This window comes from Dicentrarchus labrax, unplaced genomic scaffold, assembly GCF_905237075.1.
Source record: "Dicentrarchus labrax unplaced genomic scaffold, dlabrax2021, whole genome shotgun sequence".
Taxonomy (NCBI): domain Eukaryota; kingdom Metazoa; phylum Chordata; class Actinopteri; family Moronidae; genus Dicentrarchus; species Dicentrarchus labrax.
Genome location: NW_026136723.1, coordinates 13,885,875 through 13,906,040, shown reverse-complemented (window position 1 = coordinate 13,906,040; position 20,166 = coordinate 13,885,875). Strand labels below are relative to the sequence as shown.

General features: G+C 38.2%; 1 protein-coding gene across 3 annotated transcripts in view; it reads right to left on the bottom strand.

Moving 5' to 3' along the window:
* Positions 1-852: 852 nt before the first annotated feature.
* Positions 853-20,166, bottom strand: part of calcr (calcitonin receptor) — a 63,579-nt gene continuing 44,265 nt past the window's right edge. For all 3 annotated transcript variants that reach the window (XM_051389846.1, XM_051389844.1, XM_051389845.1), the window contains 9 exons: positions 19,964-20,076; positions 17,610-17,701; positions 14,894-15,020; positions 10,724-10,877; positions 9,863-9,923; positions 9,628-9,694; positions 9,246-9,464; positions 8,650-8,691; positions 853-4,481 (listed from right to left, as the gene is read on the bottom strand). In XM_051389846.1, coding sequence (XP_051245806.1) covers positions 4,260-4,481; positions 8,650-8,691; positions 9,246-9,464; positions 9,628-9,694; positions 9,863-9,923; positions 10,724-10,877; positions 14,894-15,020; positions 17,610-17,701; positions 19,964-20,076 — 1,097 coding nt within the window. In that variant the 3' untranslated portion in view covers positions 853-4,259. The remainder of the gene's footprint in view (positions 4,482-8,649; positions 8,692-9,245; positions 9,465-9,627; positions 9,695-9,862; positions 9,924-10,723; positions 10,878-14,893; positions 15,021-17,609; positions 17,702-19,963; positions 20,077-20,166) is intronic.

Genomic DNA, 20,166 nt, shown 5'->3' with positions numbered 1-20,166 from the left:
ACAAGGGGGGCTATGACAATTATGATGATTTCCCCCTCATTGTGTCTTCATTATTGCATAACTCCTCCATCTCTACCTTTATATGCAATGCAGTTTGGATACAGTTTCAGACTTTGCATTGACATATTTTCGTTTAAAGATTCCTTTTGATGAATTTGGTATTATGTTGGCAGGGGAAAATATTCATCAGAAGAATAACGAGACGGCTCTATACACGTCTTACTTCATCATCATATGCAGGGTGACAGTACGTCTTCTTCTCTTGGCTGTACCATTAGGATTCAGCAGAGCCTGAAATTGCATATTATACAGTATCTGCCTATAGAAAGGCTGCAAAATATTAACATAAAGAGGAGCACTCAGCCTTGTTAGCGCGATAACAACCTTAATTTGTAGTAGTGCGTGAGCCGCCGTCCATCTTGGAGACGAGTTGTGTCAGTCGATTCTTTACTGCTCCACACATCAGGTGCTGGTATGTGATTTGAGCTGAACCTTTGGCATAAAAAAGGGGCTGTATGACACTGCCAAGCCCGAAGGATCACAAAGACACCAAATGTAGTAAGACTTCCTTTGTTTTCCATGCTCACTCATTATACAAAATCTCTCAACCCTAAAACATTGACAAGACTTGTGTTGACGAGGAAAATGCCTGCGAATCATCAGAGAATGTTGCAGAAATGCTTGAAACTAAGTTTGTACAGGTGTGGTTGGAAAAAGAGCAAATTTCCCTTTTCCCTTTGGAGTCCATAATCTCATTAAATCATTTGAAAAAAGAACTTTTTGACTCCAAAACAACGTGTTGCAGCTTGTTTCTCTGATTGCTACTTGCTCAGGAAATAAAGAACACCAAAGAATCTTTTATGTCTGTATTCTTGTGCTAAATAGGTTTTTAAAAAAAAAACAACAATCAGTTTTGGCTTTTATAAAATGCAATTTTTTCTTTATCAGCTTTGAGATGATGCCAGTCTGAGCCGAGGGGGAAAAAGAGACAAACACAAGCCAAAATGAATGACAGGAACGTAACAAAAATAGCTGTCAGAGTATTTCACAGTGCAAAAATCTATAATGTACACAGTGTCAGCTCGTATTTACATGGGCATGGACATACAAAATATACAGAATCTGTCTTCCCCAAACCCAAAAGATTAATACTATGTCTTACAGTGTGCACCATCCAAGACAAATCACCGTTATAAAGACGAAGAGGAAGATGAATTATATACTCAAATAAATAACATACTTTAAAATTACACACAAGAACATGTGTAGCATAAAACCTGCTCTGTCATCATGATGTCTTTCTCTCATAGTGATTGTCACTCTCCCTTCTTTCCTTCCTTCCTTATACCCGATGAGCAACAAAAGGCATTGAAATATTGCAACAGGTCCAAATGTCAGTTTTATTCAAGAATGGAAAGGAATGTTAGCTAAACTGCACCTTTACAGCTACTGAAGAGCTGCATCCTTGACTTTGATTACTTGATTGATATTATTTAATTTGGCAATTAGACCAATTTAATGTTATTAGCTCACAGTGGTGAGTGTTTAAATCTCCTCCCAGATAAACCTCCACGAAGGCGACCTTTTGGTAGGGTCCTATTTATCTGGTTATATTGCTGTTGCAGAAATCACGTTAACAATTTATCTTTGATTTTCTTAATCATTTATCTTGGATTTTATATTAATGTTAATTAATAAGCCAAATATCCCAAAGCAAACTTGTTTTTTCCAACATACTATAAAGATCAACTAGCCTTATTCTGTGTGCCTAAATGTGCAAATCTTGTCTTTGCTTCACTATAGGTCCATGGAAATATACATTTCAAACTGTACCCACAAATATCTCATATGTCTCACACAAATCTTGGTAAGAGTTATTCCAGTTGACAAGAAAACCTAAAAATTATTCTATCAAATATATGGTGACATAAAATCCAACAGATACATGAACACAGTGGCACCCATGTAGACAGAAAAAGATTTTTGTCTTTATAAACCGACAACGAATTGCTATGATATTGTTTCTGTGTGTCAAGGATATACTTTATCCCTCTGTGATCCATTGTTCTCCATAAAACTATTAAAACCACACCAGTGAGTCACACTGCTGCACCGGTTTACCTTCATTACCATGAACACTGGGACTGTAGTTGGTTTTGAGTAAATCCCACATACCCCATCCATGCTGCTTGTACTCACTGGAGCATCAAACATGTATTAATGCATGGCTAAAAACAGTCCCCAACAACACTACTTAGTTAACATTTCCCAAAAACTGCAGTGCTCCGCTGTTTTAAAAAAGTCATATTTGAAAAATTTAAACTATATATAGTTTTACTCATTTTTAAAGGCTCTTCAAGACATCTTCATTACTGTAGGAAATGATGGGCTTTTAGCTGAGTGCCACAGACAGTGTAGAACAGTATTGAGAGATGGTCTAATGCATTGTTGGTTTAGTCTTTTCATGAGAATTGTTACCAATAAATAAATAATATATATCCCCAGACTTATCCTTAAAGATGCTCCTTCTTTGTGTCTTTTACAAACATTTTGGTTCTCTGAACTTTTTCTCTGTTATGTAAACAGAGAGTGGTAATTTTCTGTAAAGGGGTCAACAAACATATCACAGCAGTCTGAGCCACCTAGAGGCTTTATTGGCCACTGGCTCTAGAATAATTAATGTTTTTCCCTAGCTGAATTTAAATGTCTGTTATCAGAAATGCAATTTAGAAGCGTATTAGCCTTCTAAGTAACTTTCACAATTTATCCAAGTTTTAACAAACCAGATTTTTAAAATTTTGGATACGGACACAAAGCAAAATTCGGGGTGGTCTTTTTGATGGTACTCATAATTAAATGCACTATGGCCATCAATACTCTTAACTTTCATCCTACACAATCATATGGCACAGTTATGACAAAGCAACAATAAAATGAAGAGTAATATGAATACATTTAAGATAAAGAGTAGATTATTCTTTGTCTGTGCAAGATTGTGATCAAGGCTTTAAGATTTTAATGTGCAGACAGTATGGATTCTCATCATTTCATCTTTAGCGAGACTTTGCTTTGCCCTGGATGTTCATTCATAAAAAAAATGCTACAAAATTCATGAATAAATATGTATGGAGGACAGAATATCATAGATTAAAGGCATCATGAGCATGATAAAGTATAATTGTGAATAAAATCAGACAGTGCAGCTTCAACACAGAAGCTGCTCGTTTGTCAGAATCATTGGCACAACTGATAGCATATTTGAATCATACACAGTGAAACAACTCTTGTGGCTGTTAAATAACCTTAAAATAAAGTTTTTTATTCATATATTCATTTGTGCATTTAGCTTCTTCTTTTTGCTTCTCAGCCCTGTGATGTTCGGCATCAGCACAAATACAGCAACTGCAAAACAACAAAGCAGTCAGGAGTGCAGCATCACAGGACACACTTAGCACGTACTTAGGAATTGGCAAGAATAAAATATTAATAGAAAACAAAAATAAAATCCTTTTAAAACATCTGAACATCATTTTTTTTTCCAAATTAAACATTATGTACACAATTCCAGAGCTTCAAGCACAGAGGTTCTGTTGAAATTCGACCTCTATCATGGCACATACGATCAGGTTTGTGAAGTTTGATGGCGTGTGTGTGTGTGTGTGTGTGTGTCGGTTTGGACACCCCTTCATAGCTGTGACCAACATACAGTACCCTTTGGTATAGGTGAGGTTAGGAAGGAGTGGTTCTTCTACTTCACCTTAAGAATCATCATCATCATGACACCATCAAAATCATTATTGACCTCTGCCTCATGTCGATCAGAACCCATATTACCATCACTGTCACATTCAGCAGCATCATTTCAAAACAGGAAACATCGGCACCCTCACTGTCATCACAGTCACAGTTATTTTTGTCTCCACACTGTCTCCATCGCTGTGAGCACACTCACAGTTTAGCAGCTTTAGGAAGTGGCACATGTCAAAAAGCAGCTCTTGTCTCATGCCACAAGTTCTTGACATCAATCTAAAAGCAGCCGCAACAGCAATGTAAAGTAAAATGTCAGCTAGTCCGTCTCCGTCCCAATGAGCTCTTTATTTCCTGACCAGTATTGTCGTCCTGGGCTGATATTTAATCACTGAGAAATGGCGGGCAAACTGGAATCATTTTCATTTCTTACTGTACATCTCCATTGCTCTGTTGCTCTTCTTCAGCTGTTCCCACCGCTACACTCTCTACCTCCGTTGTGACTCTGTGGCTCAAGCGTACGTTTCTCCTGATTTCAGTGCCACCAGTTCAGAGTCCTCCGTGTGGCGCCCGTTCAAATGTTCGCTGTTACAGTCATGGTGGTACATGAAGGCGGGCACCTCGGTGATGGAGGTTGCTGTGTAGGACGTGGAGCGCATTGAACAGTGGTCCTTTCGTCTCTGACCCCACTGGGTTTTGTACTGCATCCACTGTCTCTTTAGAGCTGCCTGCACCTGGATGACACACAAACAGGTCGGGTTAGAGAGATGGTTCATTATTATGGTCCGAATCTTAAACATTGTAATGATTTAATGCAAGCGTAATTGCTGCAGCATATGTGGATCACTCAAATTTCAATCCCATTAACAGATGCTAGTTAGGAAATGTAAACACCAAAGTCACATTTCTTGAAATGCAGCCAAATTGTGCATGTGGCCAGATCATCACATTATTAAATGGAAGAAAGACGTCATCATGTAATTAGATATAACTTCTCCCCTCTCGACAAGCACTCAACAAGTGCTCATAGGGTGTAACTGCAGTCTCTAGTTTGAGGAATGTGATCACACATTCTTTGTGAGTACATTTACAAAGCTTTAGTGTACGTCACCCTTCATAATCCCTCTATTTATTCCTCAATATGATCAGTGGTTATGATGTTCTAATCAGCTATTAAATAAAACTCCCAACTTCAAACTTCTAAATCAGAAATGTCTTACAAGTGGGACAAACTGCAAAACGCTCACACTTACAATTTTACTGTAAAATGGTTACCTTTTCAGAAGTTTATTAAACTTCAGAATGACAACAACAAACACTTTTTACTATCCAGAGGCCTAAATGCCTAGAGGACTCAATGTTCCAAATTTTACACTCCCTCCCTCAGTTCAACCACATTAACAATAAAGCTGAACAAAAGGAATGGAAATTCTCACGGCTGCCTGCTGAGCATTTAACAACAAAAGAAATGTCACTTCAGGATGCACTATTCATAGCCAAATGTTAAAATAAACAGTATTACCACATTTAAATGTATTACACTTCCGCCTTCTATTCTCAAATCAATCTGAACAGTAAAACATTTCAGATGGAAATGAGTAATATCCAGCATCTTTTTAGCAGTGACATGTTCTTCACCTGCAGCTGTGTTGCAATTATTCTGTTTGGTAATATGCACCATTAAAGCACATTTAAAAACTGAAATTGTAAAGGCTGTAAGGTGACTTCCACATTTTTACCAAATCGTGTGTTCCTGTTTCATGTGTTTCTGTGACAAATTCATTTTTAATAAAACACACACAGCAAACCTGGGACAGGGTAGTATTCTAGTGCAGAAATATCAGTTTCTGGGAAAAAACGGTTGGGGGGAAAGTGTATGTGTGTGTGTTGGTGGTGGAAAAGGGTGGGAGGGGGGGCCGAGGTTCTTAGTTAGGGCCCATAGCGTTAAATCTGGCCCTGCCTAGTATCTAGCATGTTGTTTTTGGATGGATGTAATGCTTTAGGGTTAGTTTGCTATTTGTTTTGTCTATAAAATGTAATTAAATGTTGAAAAATCATTATGTAGAGCCTAAGGTCACACCTTGAAATAGCTTCTTTTGTCCAACCAACATCCAACCCCAAATATACTAAAATCACACACAGTTGGTTGACTGTGAACTGAGTTTCCTAAAAACAGAAACAGGAGCTACAAGCTGTGCAATGTTAATCATTTTATTCTGTAACACCCTAATAATACCATTATTACAGTGGGCATATTAACCCACAATGATCTAATTATTTAAATTATGACACTAATTGTTATAATGAGACAAAAGAGCAGCCGGGGATTACAGCTTCCATGTAGAACGTCTTGCTTGATGTCACAAATACAGCATGAAAGCTGTTTGTCTCAGTGACCTAACTTCACAATGGGGCCATTGAAGAAACAAGGCAGGTCTGTGCAGTTTGGCCTTGAAATCAAAAAACAGAATTGAAACCAGCCCCAGAAACCCGTGTCCTGATTAAGGGAGCAGAATCGGTCATTATGTGGGTGAGGCAAACAAACCCCCCTCCTTCCTTTCAGGGGCGGAGCTAGAGGGGTGGCCGGGGTAGCACTCGCCACCCCTGGAACCTGATTGGACACCCTGGATGCCACCCCAGTTGACTGACAGGTCACTGCATGTCACAGTGAGATTTTTAAACGCAAACAGAGAAGGCAAAATAAACAGATAATAATGGAAAGGAAGGGAGATGTTTCCAACTTTTTTGCTAAAAAAAACATATCAGGCACAGACAAACCCCAGCCCAGATATCAGCAGCCCGGGCAGCTCCCAACATGAAACTAGCCAGGCAAGTCGTTCATTAATTCTCATACCAATGGCGTCTTTATTTGATCCTTGAGCTGAGTCTTGCGTCTAGTGTCTGTGATGTGTAGCCTTCTCTTTGTTTTGCCAAGACACCGACTTTTCCCAAGGGTGTTTGTTTCGGATTCGAATCCGACTGGCGGTATCTCAGGATTTTCCTTTATTAGGCCTAGTATATGGCCCCCCTCATAAAGCCTTGACCACCCTCTGGCCACCCCTTGTATAAAAGTCTAGTTCCGCCACTGCTTCCTTTGTGATAGTTTGTGTGTGTGAGTTGACCCTATATCACCCATAAACTGGGGTTGTCCTTTATATTTGCATATGTTCTACACATTGTTTATAGTCCATATTGTTTGCATCATAAGACGATACTGAATGAACTGATGTATGAGCTAATACCTGACCCATTTTCCAGGCTGAATTCACAAACCTCCACAATAGGTGGCTGGTTCCTCTGTGCCAGACACTGTTGTCTTGTCATACAAAAAAGAGAATTTCACTGCACAAGTTTTGTTTGTTGTTAATTCAAATGGAAATATTACAAAAGCATATTTGTTTAAAACACAAATAGTTGTCTGTAATCTGATCTGTCTGTGGTATTCACACCACCATGGAGCTGCTTAAAATGACTAATACCTTACAGCACACACTGCACAAATGTGAGCTTGAGAGCATCTGTCACACAATGGGTCTGCGGAGCCATTAATCCTAGATCTGGGTTTTAATGGAAATCAAGCCCATTCGTTTGGAGAAGTGTTTGAACCAAGTTAAGGATGCTCGCAGTCCGACAGCTGCAGACAGACTCAGAAAGGCTGACGGTACGACTTGAAAGGAGAGTCAATTTCCAGCTGGGCTTGGAAACCACACAGTCATTTATAAACTGTGTCTTACTCTTCACCTGACGTGACCCTTCAGCTTTTACAGCCGCAGCACAACGTTGGTCTCAGATGAGACAGCAGCACAATGCTTTATAACCTGTTACAATTGGACTAATGACAGATGTAGCATCTCTGTAAAGTAACAACTATTTTACTCAAGTATTCAATGGCAAAATCCAACTGAGTCTATGTTCGGGTCACTTCTTGATGTGCTATCAGCTTCAGATGTAAGATGCCAGATATCTAACCTGGAAAAACATAATATGAAAATGTTTTGCCTGATGGAGTCTGATGTCTCATACTTAATGTCATAAGCAATGAGTGGTTTTATTGCTCCATGACTGAACATCTTACAGAGTAACATGTGCAGGTTGACCTTTATGAAAGGGTAATTGCTCCTTCAACTCTACAGCGTTATTTTGTCTGACATGTCACCAAAAATGGAACCTTTACAGGATACAACATTTTTAAAGTAATAGTTCGACATTTTGGGAATCACTTTATTGCTGAGAGTTAGTTATTATAAAGCTAGAGCCAGGAGATGGTTAGCTCAGCTTAGTTTAGCGTGAAGACTAGAAACAGGGGGAAACAGCTAACCAGGCTTTATCCAAAATATCACCTGAATAAAGGGATCGTTGTGTTTTCATTACTTTAGAATGAGCAGTTTTTATCTACAGACGCTGCAGGTTGCCCTTTCATGGAGTCCGCCATATTAAACCGCAATTTTTCTATAGTAGCCCAGAATGGACAAACCAAACACTGGCTATAGACAGGGCCATTTGGGGTTTTTGTGTGTTTTGCAGCCACTGTAGTTTCTCCCACACTTCACAGCTCATTCCCAGGTTGTCAAATACAGACTCCAGCAATGTTCAGTTAGTTGCAATCTGAAACTTAACCGCTAGATGCCACTAAATCTTACACATGGGTCCTTTAACAAAATCCGCCTACCAGCTAATTAAAGAAAAAATATAACTTGCTAATTAGTGAGCTTTAGAGGTGGTGGTAGAAATTTCTACCTATGGACAAAAAGAGGCCAGCTGTTTTCCTTAGGCTAAGCTAAGCTAACTGTGTCCTGGCACTGGGTCAAACTCTTCCTTTAACTTTACACAATATTGTGTAGCAGCAGCACAATGTAGGGAAGCCAAACTGCTAATATGAGTAAATACATGAACAGTGCTTACCTCTCCATTGAAGAAGCAGAATATTGTTGCCACCAATAATCCCTTAAAAAACAAAACAAGTTTTATTTAACAAAAGTAATGGAATTAAATCAATATGTATTACTTTCTAGCAGCTCTGTTGGAGCAATGTAATCCTTATCTGGTAAGTGAATTAACTGACTGCCTACCTAGAAATTTCACAGCCTGCTTGCTTGTTATTTAATTTAGCACCTAACTAAAGTTAATGGAGTGGCTAACTGGTTCTTTATAGAGTAAATCAACAGTGAATCATATAAATAAATCATCACATGGTTTTATTGGGTGGAAATTCAAGCAAGTCAAATGTCTAAATCTCAAGCTGGTGGAACCCAAGTGCAGGTTCAAGTTCAGAGTTTAAATATAACTTTCAGTAAAGGTACATTGATTACAATGCTTAAAGATTATTTTTTATTCCATCAATGAGCACATGTGCAAAATCCCTCAACCCACAGTGCCAGTAAAGCAGCACATTTTTGCTTTTTAATTCACAGTTGATTATCTTTGAACTTAGCTCCCACCGGGTACTTTCATGGGAATTCTGATTAATGCAATGCCTTGGTGTCTGCTCAGTGCCTTACCTGGTAGTGCATAAGTATGTGCATGATGTACTCGTAGACCTCCCCAGCTAGCCGGTTCTCTGGCCTCCAGGGGATTATGACAAACTGTATTCCTAGCAGGGGCACCAGGATCAGGGTGGCTCTCACTGCTTTCATGTACATGTTGGACTCTGCCCGGTGTGTGTCTCTCAACTTGGTGACCAACACTCTTATAATATTAAGTAAGAAGAAGAGGTTTACCTGCGGAAAGTAAAAAAATGAGAAAAAAAGCAAATTTTTCTTATCTTTTATTTTTTAATAACTAAAACTACTACCAAAAGAACAAACCAATACACAGATTTTTCACTTTGAGATTCATTTATTTCTCTTATATTGTGCTAAAACAGTGTATTAGAAGACTTACAAGAAGTGCTGCCACTATAGGACCATGGACTGTGTAGAGCAGATTGGTTTCCACACTAATCCAACAGCTACAGAGGGAAAAACATATCAGTCAGTGCTGTCTGCTGCCCAAAATACACATGCACACACATATACAAAAACATGCACGTGCATCTGCACACTCTCTGCCACACACAGACGAGCACATATGTAAACATCTCCTGTTTATTTGCAGAAGTTTCTGGAACATTACTCACTTGTCATCGAAATACTTTTTCCTTGCCACGGCGTGGATGGATGCAGGCACTAGAGGAAAGCCTTGGACAGGAAAAGGATAGCGGCCATATGAGGTCTTGAGTGAATTTGGTGAAATTCATTTGTCATTTATGTAACAGTAAAAAGTGTGGTTAGCTTGGTCAGTTGTTTTGCTGGTCTTGGACTTCCTCATCAAATAAATGATTTCTTCACTAATATTATATACATTCTCAGAGAGGCTGAAACACAGTGGATCAACTTTGACATCCTCATTTGTGCAAACTTTCTTATTGTAATTTCATTACCCCAGCATTAAAAACAACACCACATGATGAATGCCTATAAAGAAACCACTAGAGGCTGGGCTCAGGTTTTTATCTACTTTACGCCTGGTTATAAACATATGAATCCATGTACACTCCATTTTCGAACACCACTGAGGCCCTGCAGCATATCGGCCACAGATGGACCTGACTTACTGGCTGCCTTCCATCCACACACACACACGCGGCAAAAATGGGCCTCAAGGTTATCCTCCCAGTTTTAACAATGACTATCCATTTAGTTCCATCGCCTACTGCACCCATTATTCCTGTTTGGTGAAAAACAGGATTGCACTAAGCACTAAGCGACAGGAGGGCCAATAAAGCTGTCAGTATGTCCAGGCTGACATATTGTAGGAGGATTGGGTGGATCGGAGTAAATTGTGGCTTGCTGAATTACTTTTCATTGAGTTTTTGAGCCATGATTGAGTCTAATAAGGTAATGAAAATAAATTAGTCTGTAAAGATTCCCTATAGAATAAACACACAAATAGAAGAAACACAACAAATAGTGTTTTGATTAAGTGCAAACAGACTCACCCCAGCCCAGGAGGTAGTACCAATGCAGATGTTGCTCCTCTGCAAATACAGCCACCACAATGAGTGTGTGCAGGTAAATGCCTTCACAGAGCATCCAGAAATAATTGCAGCCCAGCATGTACATGTGGAAAAATTGCAACACCTTACAGCTGACCTACAGAGAGAGAACCAAAAGAGAAATATTTATTATTTCCTTCATCTATTTGTTACTCTCTAATGTATATGAAAAGATATACTCAATTTAAACACTCCTGATATCATCTCAACAGGACACAAACAAATATCTAAGAGGATGTTTCTGCACTCATGGCATAAAACAGATGGGATGTTCATTCATTTACCCACTCTGGAGGTGAGCTAAGAGGGAAATTAATTTTCTTTGTATTTTAAGTGCTCTTTGATTGTATCTGTCTCACTTTGCAGAAGGAAGTGATGAAAATCCAGGTTCTGCAAGTGCTTAACAGTAACTTATACAGCACTATGCAGCTTTTTATATATGCATCCAGCTCAGTGTGACAGCGTGACAACTCTCATCTTATTCTGTCCCATTGATTGAATTATTACTATCATTTCTTGAAAGAAATGACTTTGATGACAGACTATGTCAAACTTATCTAACCACTGTCTAGTAATGCTATAATTATAAAAACACTTATGGATGCACCATAGGCTGTAATTCTGTTAATGACTGCTAAACAAGTAAGTCCCTTACAAATAATTTTTCTTCCACAACACTTAATAGGAAATTAATTTCACATTTTCTTGTGTGTGTCTCTGGAAATTGTGTGACTCATTGTTTAATTTCTTGAGAGCTCTGTTAAGGAATGTTTTTGGACTAATTGACAGGTTCCTTGGCCAATCACATCAGCTGTGTTGACTGCTTCTTGTTCATCTTAGATGGCTTCCCCTGTGCCCAAATTTGTATTATGTGGCTTCAAAAAAAGCCAAGATGGTTGCAAGTGTTAAGACCAAATCCATCTAGAGACTTAAGGGTATTGTAACAAAATTGCTACAACACATCTATGTTTTTCTTCAGTCTAAGGTAAAAAAAAACTAAACAAAAAACAATATCATATTGTAAAGCACAGAGTTATACTAGTAGAAAAAGCCTCCTAGGCTTATGACACAATGATCACAACATTTTGTGATTAAACCTTTTTTCACGTTTTTTCAATTTACAGCTGGTTGTTGCCGTGTACCACAAACTAGGCTTTTAATGGCCTCTCTTATTAATCTAAAGCTCTGAAGCTCTCAGTGGAAATCTAATCAATATAATACAGCATTAAAAAAATACTTGGAGGAATTTAGTTAGACAACAGATCAAAACTCAATTCAATAAAAACAAACAATTCTAATTGGATTCTAAAAAACACATTTTACAATGCACTATACTACCTGCACAGGGTTATGTCCATGCAGCTGCCATTGTCATTTACCACGTGCCATTTTATTAATTTCTCACCCTATGCCACAACACCTTGCTATCTTAATTGTTGAGATTAACATCCTTTGTTGTTATTACATTACTACATTACAGCTTGGTAATAAAATAGTAATAGTGGGGTAGTAGTTTGATAATAAAGCAGTAATAATTAAATAATACCATGTAGTTGTAATAGCTGTAATAGCTTGGCATTAACAATGAGTATTTCTGTATAATATTAGACTGACATTTACGTAACTGGGTAATAAGGGTGCCAAAAACAAAGGTTTATAATGGGGAAACTAATTCGCAAATATTTTGGTAACAATATGATTGTTGTGAGTGCAATATCTTGACTACAGATGGTAATATGGTGACATTAATGAGGTCATAAGCTCATAATAAAGAGTTAATATAGGTTTATGTTTTCACAATAATAGGTTAAGTGCTATCTTGATTTAAATATTTGTTCTCTCTTCTCAAACGAGATCTTGATCTCAGTGACACTTGAATAAATACCTTAACCTACTAACTAACTACCTTCATATTCTAATAAAAACAAGTACTGGTTCACTGTTTTCCCTGAACCACATACTTTATATGGAGAACACGAATGGATTTGAATATATTTTTGAAATATTCAGATCAGGGTTTCTGGGTCGCAGTACTGTGTTAAAAGAGCATGCATGCAGCCACAGAATTATTCAAAGATGTTGGCATTGCTATTAACTGCTGCTCTCAGGGGTCTTCTTTGCTCAAAACACCAACAGTCATTCACCTCTAAACTTTTATCCATATGTCTCTGCCTCACTTTCCATCGTTTCCCTTTCCACTTGAGGAATCTCCACTATAACAGACGTGGACTTGTGTCAGTATGCAGAGGGTAAGGTCACTCACGGTTTTTCATTGCAGCTAAGTGAGGTTTGTGTTAAGTTACCAACAATGTTCTGGTTTACAAATCAAGCTGCTATAGATCATGTAGATGGTTCTCATGTTTTCAGCCTCCTCCCTGGTTTGACATAAGCTTTGGGGATTCACTCCCCCACACTGCTGGCAGGCCAAACCAGCCTCTGTATCACCACACCAGAGAGAATAAAAAGAGCTTGTTTTCTCTGTGAGACAAATCTCTACCACAAGCCACCATTCCTAAATCACCAGTGCACAAAACAGGCTCATAAGTCCCACTTTGGCAGTGGTAAATTTCAAAATGCTTCCCAACAGACACGCATGAATCCCAACCAATGGTGCTTGTGATTTTTTTTTTCTGCTTCCTCTTGAAAAGCTGGGCTACGGTGACCAATTTTGTTTTGACATGTTAGCACACGTCAGAAAGTAACAGATTCAACACAAACTTGGCGAGGAGGAGAGGCTTGAAAGCAAGCCTTTGCACAAATACATATATATTTCCTCACATTGATGATGATGGCTGTCATTCCTGGCTTCTTTTTGGATACGTTCAGAGATGGGATGGGAACAAAGACGGCAATCAGGATGAGCCTGACTGATTTTGTGAATGTGTGAAAAGGAGCAGCAGCAGGACACAGAATCCAACCCAAACCCAGCTGAAGCCTCTGCTGTCTCCTGGATGTTTCTAGTGCTTTGTCTGGCCAAAGATGCTCCAGCTGAAAGCAGGCTGGCTCTAATGGGATTGTATGCACTATGAGCCAACTTCTACAATCCTATCTGCTGGTTTTGTACTTTGATTATCTGAAGTTTTCAGTGTTTAGGTTTTGCACATTAACATATTGGGGAGATAAAGTTGTTTTTTTATTTTGAAAGTTTTTAATCAGTAGGCAATATTCTGACTGTTCTTTTTTCATCATCATGGACTTCTAGATCCTGAATCTGTTTAATTTTATTCAGTTTTACATAAAAGGAAAGACATGATCAATTTTGGGAGTTTTAAGAGGCAGCAAACGCTGAGTTAACAGGCTTTCATTATTTTTTTATTTCCATGAAGGAGTGGTTCTTGAAAAGTAACACACAAATTTATGTTTAGGGCTGATAGTGAGGCATTCCTACGAGACAGATTTATAATCTCTACCAAAGCAGACCTCAGGGTTTCAAAGAATTCACATAACGTATTCAGTGTAGCTCCAAAACTCTGACAGGAGAATGTGGAAGAGAGCAAAAACTGTTGACCGTGTGACACTGCCAAGATATGGCACAATAAGATGAAATACTAATTAAGATACAGTTAAAAGTCTGTTACATAAACATTTCAATATTTAAAATATGGAGCAGCTGTTTAAATTTCACTCTCTTGCATTGCCTTGCAGAGCAAATTAATTTTAAATAGTTCATTGAAATTTTTTCTTCCTTGCATTTTTATTTGGCTTAGCATAAATTATGAATACATTTGTATCTCATTTGAAGACAGTGAAACTAATCCTCCTCCTCACACTGTATTCTACTAAAGTGGCACTGCTAGCTTTTGGCTCTGGCTCTAGGGATGGCAAAGCCAGTCGGCCTGTTGGTCCACCACTTTGTCCAAATTTTGGACAATAAAATCTTTTACATAACTTTTAATGTGTTCAATACTTTGGTTTGGTTTGGTCAAATACCTGCAAAACTAATGACATTCTCATCAGCTATACCTTGTGTTTTGTGCTAATTAGCAAATGTTAGCATGCTAAGATGGTTCATGATCAAATAACTGCAAAACTAATGACATGCCCATGATCAGTCTCAGTTGTACTTGATGTTTTGTGTCCTGGCAGTAATTATTCAACAGAGGCCATGCTCACCGGGTTTCTGCCCACCACTTGAGGATTATTGACCACTGCTAGGAGAGAGATGAGGGTGAGGGCTGAATTGAGCACATAGGAGCAAAAGAGGTTCTTGTGCAGGGTGATCCTTTGGCAGCTCAGACTCCTGTGTGAAGAGAGACAATGCTGACATACTAGGACACATAAAAAAAAATACCTTTGACAAATTAGAAATTAAATCTCTTCTGACACAGAAAAAAAAAGAAGAAAGACATAAACTTGCTACAAGTGATGAAGTAAACAGAACAAAAAGGTAACTCATGACTGGCAGGTTAATAGTTTGATGAGGATGTCAGATGTTCCAACAGGTTGTTGAAGTAAAATATAAAATAATTGGGACCTTATATCTCAGATAATTTTTTTCTGGTTGGTAAAAAAATAAAAATCCTGAATGCTCTGTACATGTTAGAAACGCTGTTAAATAATGCATAATGGATCCCAAGGGTGCTTCCTCATTACCTTGGCTGGCCACGCAGAATTAATAGCATAATGAAATGCTTGACAGGCAAAGTGAAAATAACTATTGGAATCAAAATCATTCAAATCCAGTAGCTTTATGGTTGGTAATGGTTTAATAATGTTTTAATTTAAGGGCAGCAATCAAAGAGTGTTTAAAGCTGAATGAAACCTTGCACCAAATATATTTTGCAGAATATAGCTTCCTATAAATATGTTCTCTACTGCTCATGGCCAATTTTATCTTTGTTGGGTGATAAAATCCCCAGAGGCCCATGAAAAACAGGAAGAGCACCAACTTTCTTTAAGCCAGAACAAAACAGCATATACAACAGCATGTTTTCACAGTCTTATTTTGAGGCATGGTTATCTCCAACAGAAAAAAAACAATCTCACTTTAGTCTCCAGACATAAAAGGAAATGCAGGAGCCGCTGAATGCTTATATACAAGGGGGTTTTATCTAAAAGGCCATGTCAAAACACAAGCTGAATCCTTATGGCAACGTTGTTCGGACTGTCATACGTCCTAACGTCTACAGGTCGGCCGCTCAACCACCTCTGTTTTTCCATGGCAAGCTGGAGTATTTTTATCTGGGAACCCTGACAGTGTTGATGTAGAGTTGTAAATAACAGAGTAGTGCAGCTGTACACCATCACATACCACTGTAAGCTTCACATCTGGATCCTATAATACAGCATTAAGCCTCCAATATTTTAAGTGTTTTGGCTATAAATATGGCAAGTCATGGTTAAAAAGAATAAAGCAACAAAAGATTTCCTAGGCCAATAACGTTGTGGCTTTATTGAGGTCTTAATTTGTTAGGATTTTGATCTTAATGAATTGTGAATGTCCCGCTGACTTTCTGTATATCCGACTTAAGAGTTTGACTCTCAGCGGGTCATGGGGTTTCTGTGATAATGCACCTGCCCTAAACACGGCAGCTAGATTTATGAGTGTGTATAAAACTTTACAGCAAACTGAGAGGCCTCTTACAAGATCTGTTTTGGATAACAGCTGCATTTAGGAGGTCAACAACACATCAAATTTTACAACTGCAGAACTCAAGAATAACAGGGCCAACAAAGCAACTTTTTCAAATATTGTTACAGAACATAAAATTTCCCCCCCTATTCGGCTCCATATTCACGTTTCTTCACAGATATCTGCCTGAGTGAAACTATAAAACTTATTATACCATTAAAAACAATGTTGATTAAGTCCTTCCTTCCTAGAGATAAACTATAAAGTTTCAACAAAGCGCAGACTTCTGCACAGTCTGCTAACTTTTTCTCAGGCTTAATCATTTCCCAATTTCACATATATTAACCGAATATTGTACCTCCCTTCCCCTTATCCATTTTTGTTATTTTGAACTCTTATCTAATTGGATTTCAACAGCAGTTTCTCAATTGTGCACTTTTCCCCTCTGGGATTAAGCAGTGCATTGGGATGAATAACCATAATGAGCAATGCACTCAGGTGCACATTTTTCTAATAAGAGTAAAGCATTCAATGGACGTCACAGCTCTTCAGTTTTGAATCCTAAATATCCATGAAATAAATGTGGAGCACAAGGAAACCCAGTTGGCATGAAATTAGCGACAGTTAAACTGTGTATAAATTACACTCAGTAAAGCAGCAAACTATTTCCAGGTTGATAGTTTATGACACAGTGAAGACAATAATAATTTATCTGATTACTCTCTTCAGTGTTAATTAAACACTGTGCTAATGTTTGAGTTCTTTTTTTAACCATTTTAGATGATGTTACCTGCCCCCCAGAGCAGCTCTACGAGAGAATAAACAATCAACAGTTTTGATTACATTATAAAATGTGACTGAAGCATCAACACTCATTAACACTGAAAGTTTTTGTGTGTGCCTCTGGGGAAAGTGTTTAAAATTGTTACATTTACTCTGCTGGTGTGGACAGAGACTGAGTGAAGATTTTGCAAATAAGACTGAGACCAAAGTACTGCCCATGATGAGTACTGAAATTGCTGGAGGAGACGGTCGTGAACAACATCTGTGTGCCTGTCAGATTCACTGATAATAGTGATGAGATGATTGAGCCTTTAAGGGCAAAGCTACTACCGATTAATCATCCCATGACAAACTGCATTTGCACCATGTTAACCATTCACTGACATGTGCATTATCAAACTACTAACTGCAACCACAGCTAAATTCTCATGTGGTTAAAATCTAATATGGAAGGCAAGAAAATCAGTCCATTACCTGAAGTAGAAGAAGATGGCCAGAGAGATGAGCAAGGAGGCTATGGATAAAGCATGACCCACAATTGCCATGTAGAAGAGGATGAACACTGACTGTAAAAAAAAATACAAACGGGAGTAATATCAAATAACATGTAGCACTTCTACTTAGAAAAATCTGAATTAGAGCTCAAGTGAAGATATACAGAAGACACATTGTATTTTGTGAAAAAATATTCTGTGCCCCAATCAAGGCCCAGAATTGCTTGCCAATTATCATAAAAGTGCATGATGCATTTTACAGTATGGCACAAATGCATTCTGTATACAAAATTAGGTGACAATAATTAATGAATTAATTAATAATTAAAATAAAATGTTGTGCAAACAGAGTCTTACATATCTAGTTAAGCATCTTTCTTATGTATTCAACAGCTAAATTCTTGAAATATGGCTGCCTGGTGACAAGGTTTTACAACAGAGGTGACACAGCACCCACACAGACAAGTGCTTAAAGATTCCCCAGTTCCAGTTTAACCATATTATTTTAACCACTTATTTTGAAGTCAAAATGCAAACTAAATGTCCAATATCACCTTCCACTGAATTGTGGAATTGTCTTTTTCACACAGTTTTGATTAGTACAGCAGGCCAAAGTTAAACTGCAGTAAATAGTTCATCAGAATGCAACATTATATTAGACAGTATGGGGTTTGTTTTCATCTTCAAATAAGTTTTATAAATAACATTTAAATTAAGAGTTTGGTTCAATAAAAAGAGGAAAAGTTGAAATCTGATCACTGTTACCCTTTTTTGCCAAGTTTTCACACCTCAGTTGATGGGGTGGTCCTTGTTCTTGAAAGAAAGAATTAAAAGCTAAAGTTGGCATCAACTCAGTCTTATCAGAAAATCATTGGAAGTTTATTTAGCCTTATTTCTCTTTTGGGTCACACTGCTGAGGCTGTTTGTTTTGTGAAGTTTCCTAAAGCTGGGAAGCAGAGTCAGCAAAGATCAGGTTTCTGTGGTAACAGATGGAGCTGCTGATTTCTGGTTCTGATCGATCAGCAGACTTTGAGTTTTTCTCCCAGGTTTGCCAAGACAGCTGTTCCAACTGCGTAGTGCACTGAGTGGAGGTAGCAAGATGGAGTTTCTTGCAGAAGCTTTGTTTACAAGTTGCCCTTTGTTAGCAATTGACCATTTTCTCTGTTCAAGATGGGAGAGCAGAGTAGAGTAGTTTTTTAATTTCCTATTCATTGGAAGAAATAAGTGGATTTTTCTCAGTAAGATAGAGGGTGACTAATCATCTACATTTAAAATGGAAAAGCTTGCAAGACCGATTTCTGTAGGCACATACCATGAGTTACACTGTAGCTGGATGATACCGATTAAATCGTACAACTTATTTGTGATCAAGTGTATAAATGAATTGTCTAAGTCTTGTAAGAGTAAAGGCAAAATTGTTGAAACTCTGATAAAATACTGAATTGAGCTCTGTGGTGTCCTCTTCTGGTTTGCATGTGGGAAATGTTGTTAGTGGCTTTGAACAGCAGCCTGGTGTTGTCAGTGATAAGAGGGTTGTTATAAGTGATGTTGTCAACATTAAGCTCTTTGTAGGGAGACTCCTCTGTCCAGGCCTGTGTTTTATAACAGCTGTATATATAAAGAGAAAGAGGGCTTGAAACAGTTTGATGGTTCAGTTCCAACAAATGCAAAACGTCAGTTTGAACAGTAAATAAGACCTGATTTACATAACCTTGCCACCTGTGAGATACGAACACAACTCTATCTTAAAAATATGCATCAAACAGGCGCCTGGTTAGCTCAGTGTGTAGAGCTGGCGACCCATGTACCGAGGCTGAGTCCTTGCTGTAGCGGCCCAGGGTTCGAATCTGACCTGCGGCCTTTTGCTGCGTGTCATCCCCCCTCTCTGCCCCCCTTTCCTGTCTGTCTTCAGCTGTCACTATCATAAAGGCAATAAAAGCCCCAAAAAATGCTTAAAAAAATAAAAATATGCATCAAGCTAGTGTGTACTGTGGCATTAAAAATCAGCTTTGCCTTTGGACTTTTACCTGATTCAGGTGTGATCTCACCCTGTGCATATAACTTTTCATCTCTAAATATTTCTGTGGAACTCAGTTTAGGAGAGTAATGTGTCTTGGAAATAAAATGCCTGTTAATAATGGTGTCTGGTACAATATTTATGAGCAACTGCATCAGAACTACATATTTCCAGTTTCCACATTTTCTCCTATCTGCCCACACTCCAAATACCAGACTCCATGCAAAAAAAAAGGAAATGATTATGCTGACTCATCACACTGTGGCCACCATGCAGTAGGTCTACGATAGCAGGCTACTATATTTTAAATTAATTACCTTCAACTTTGCCTCAGTGCTTTCATTGCAGAGTGTGTAGTTGGACCAAGTCCTGTTGGTATCCGGGTGTCGAAACCACTTCCCGTCCTCCCCACAATACTTTGTGGCCTTTTCTAAAAATAACAATTAAGTAATAAATACAGATTATCTAACAGTTTCTTCAAATCCATACAGTTGTATCCATATATTTAGGTTCTGCATGA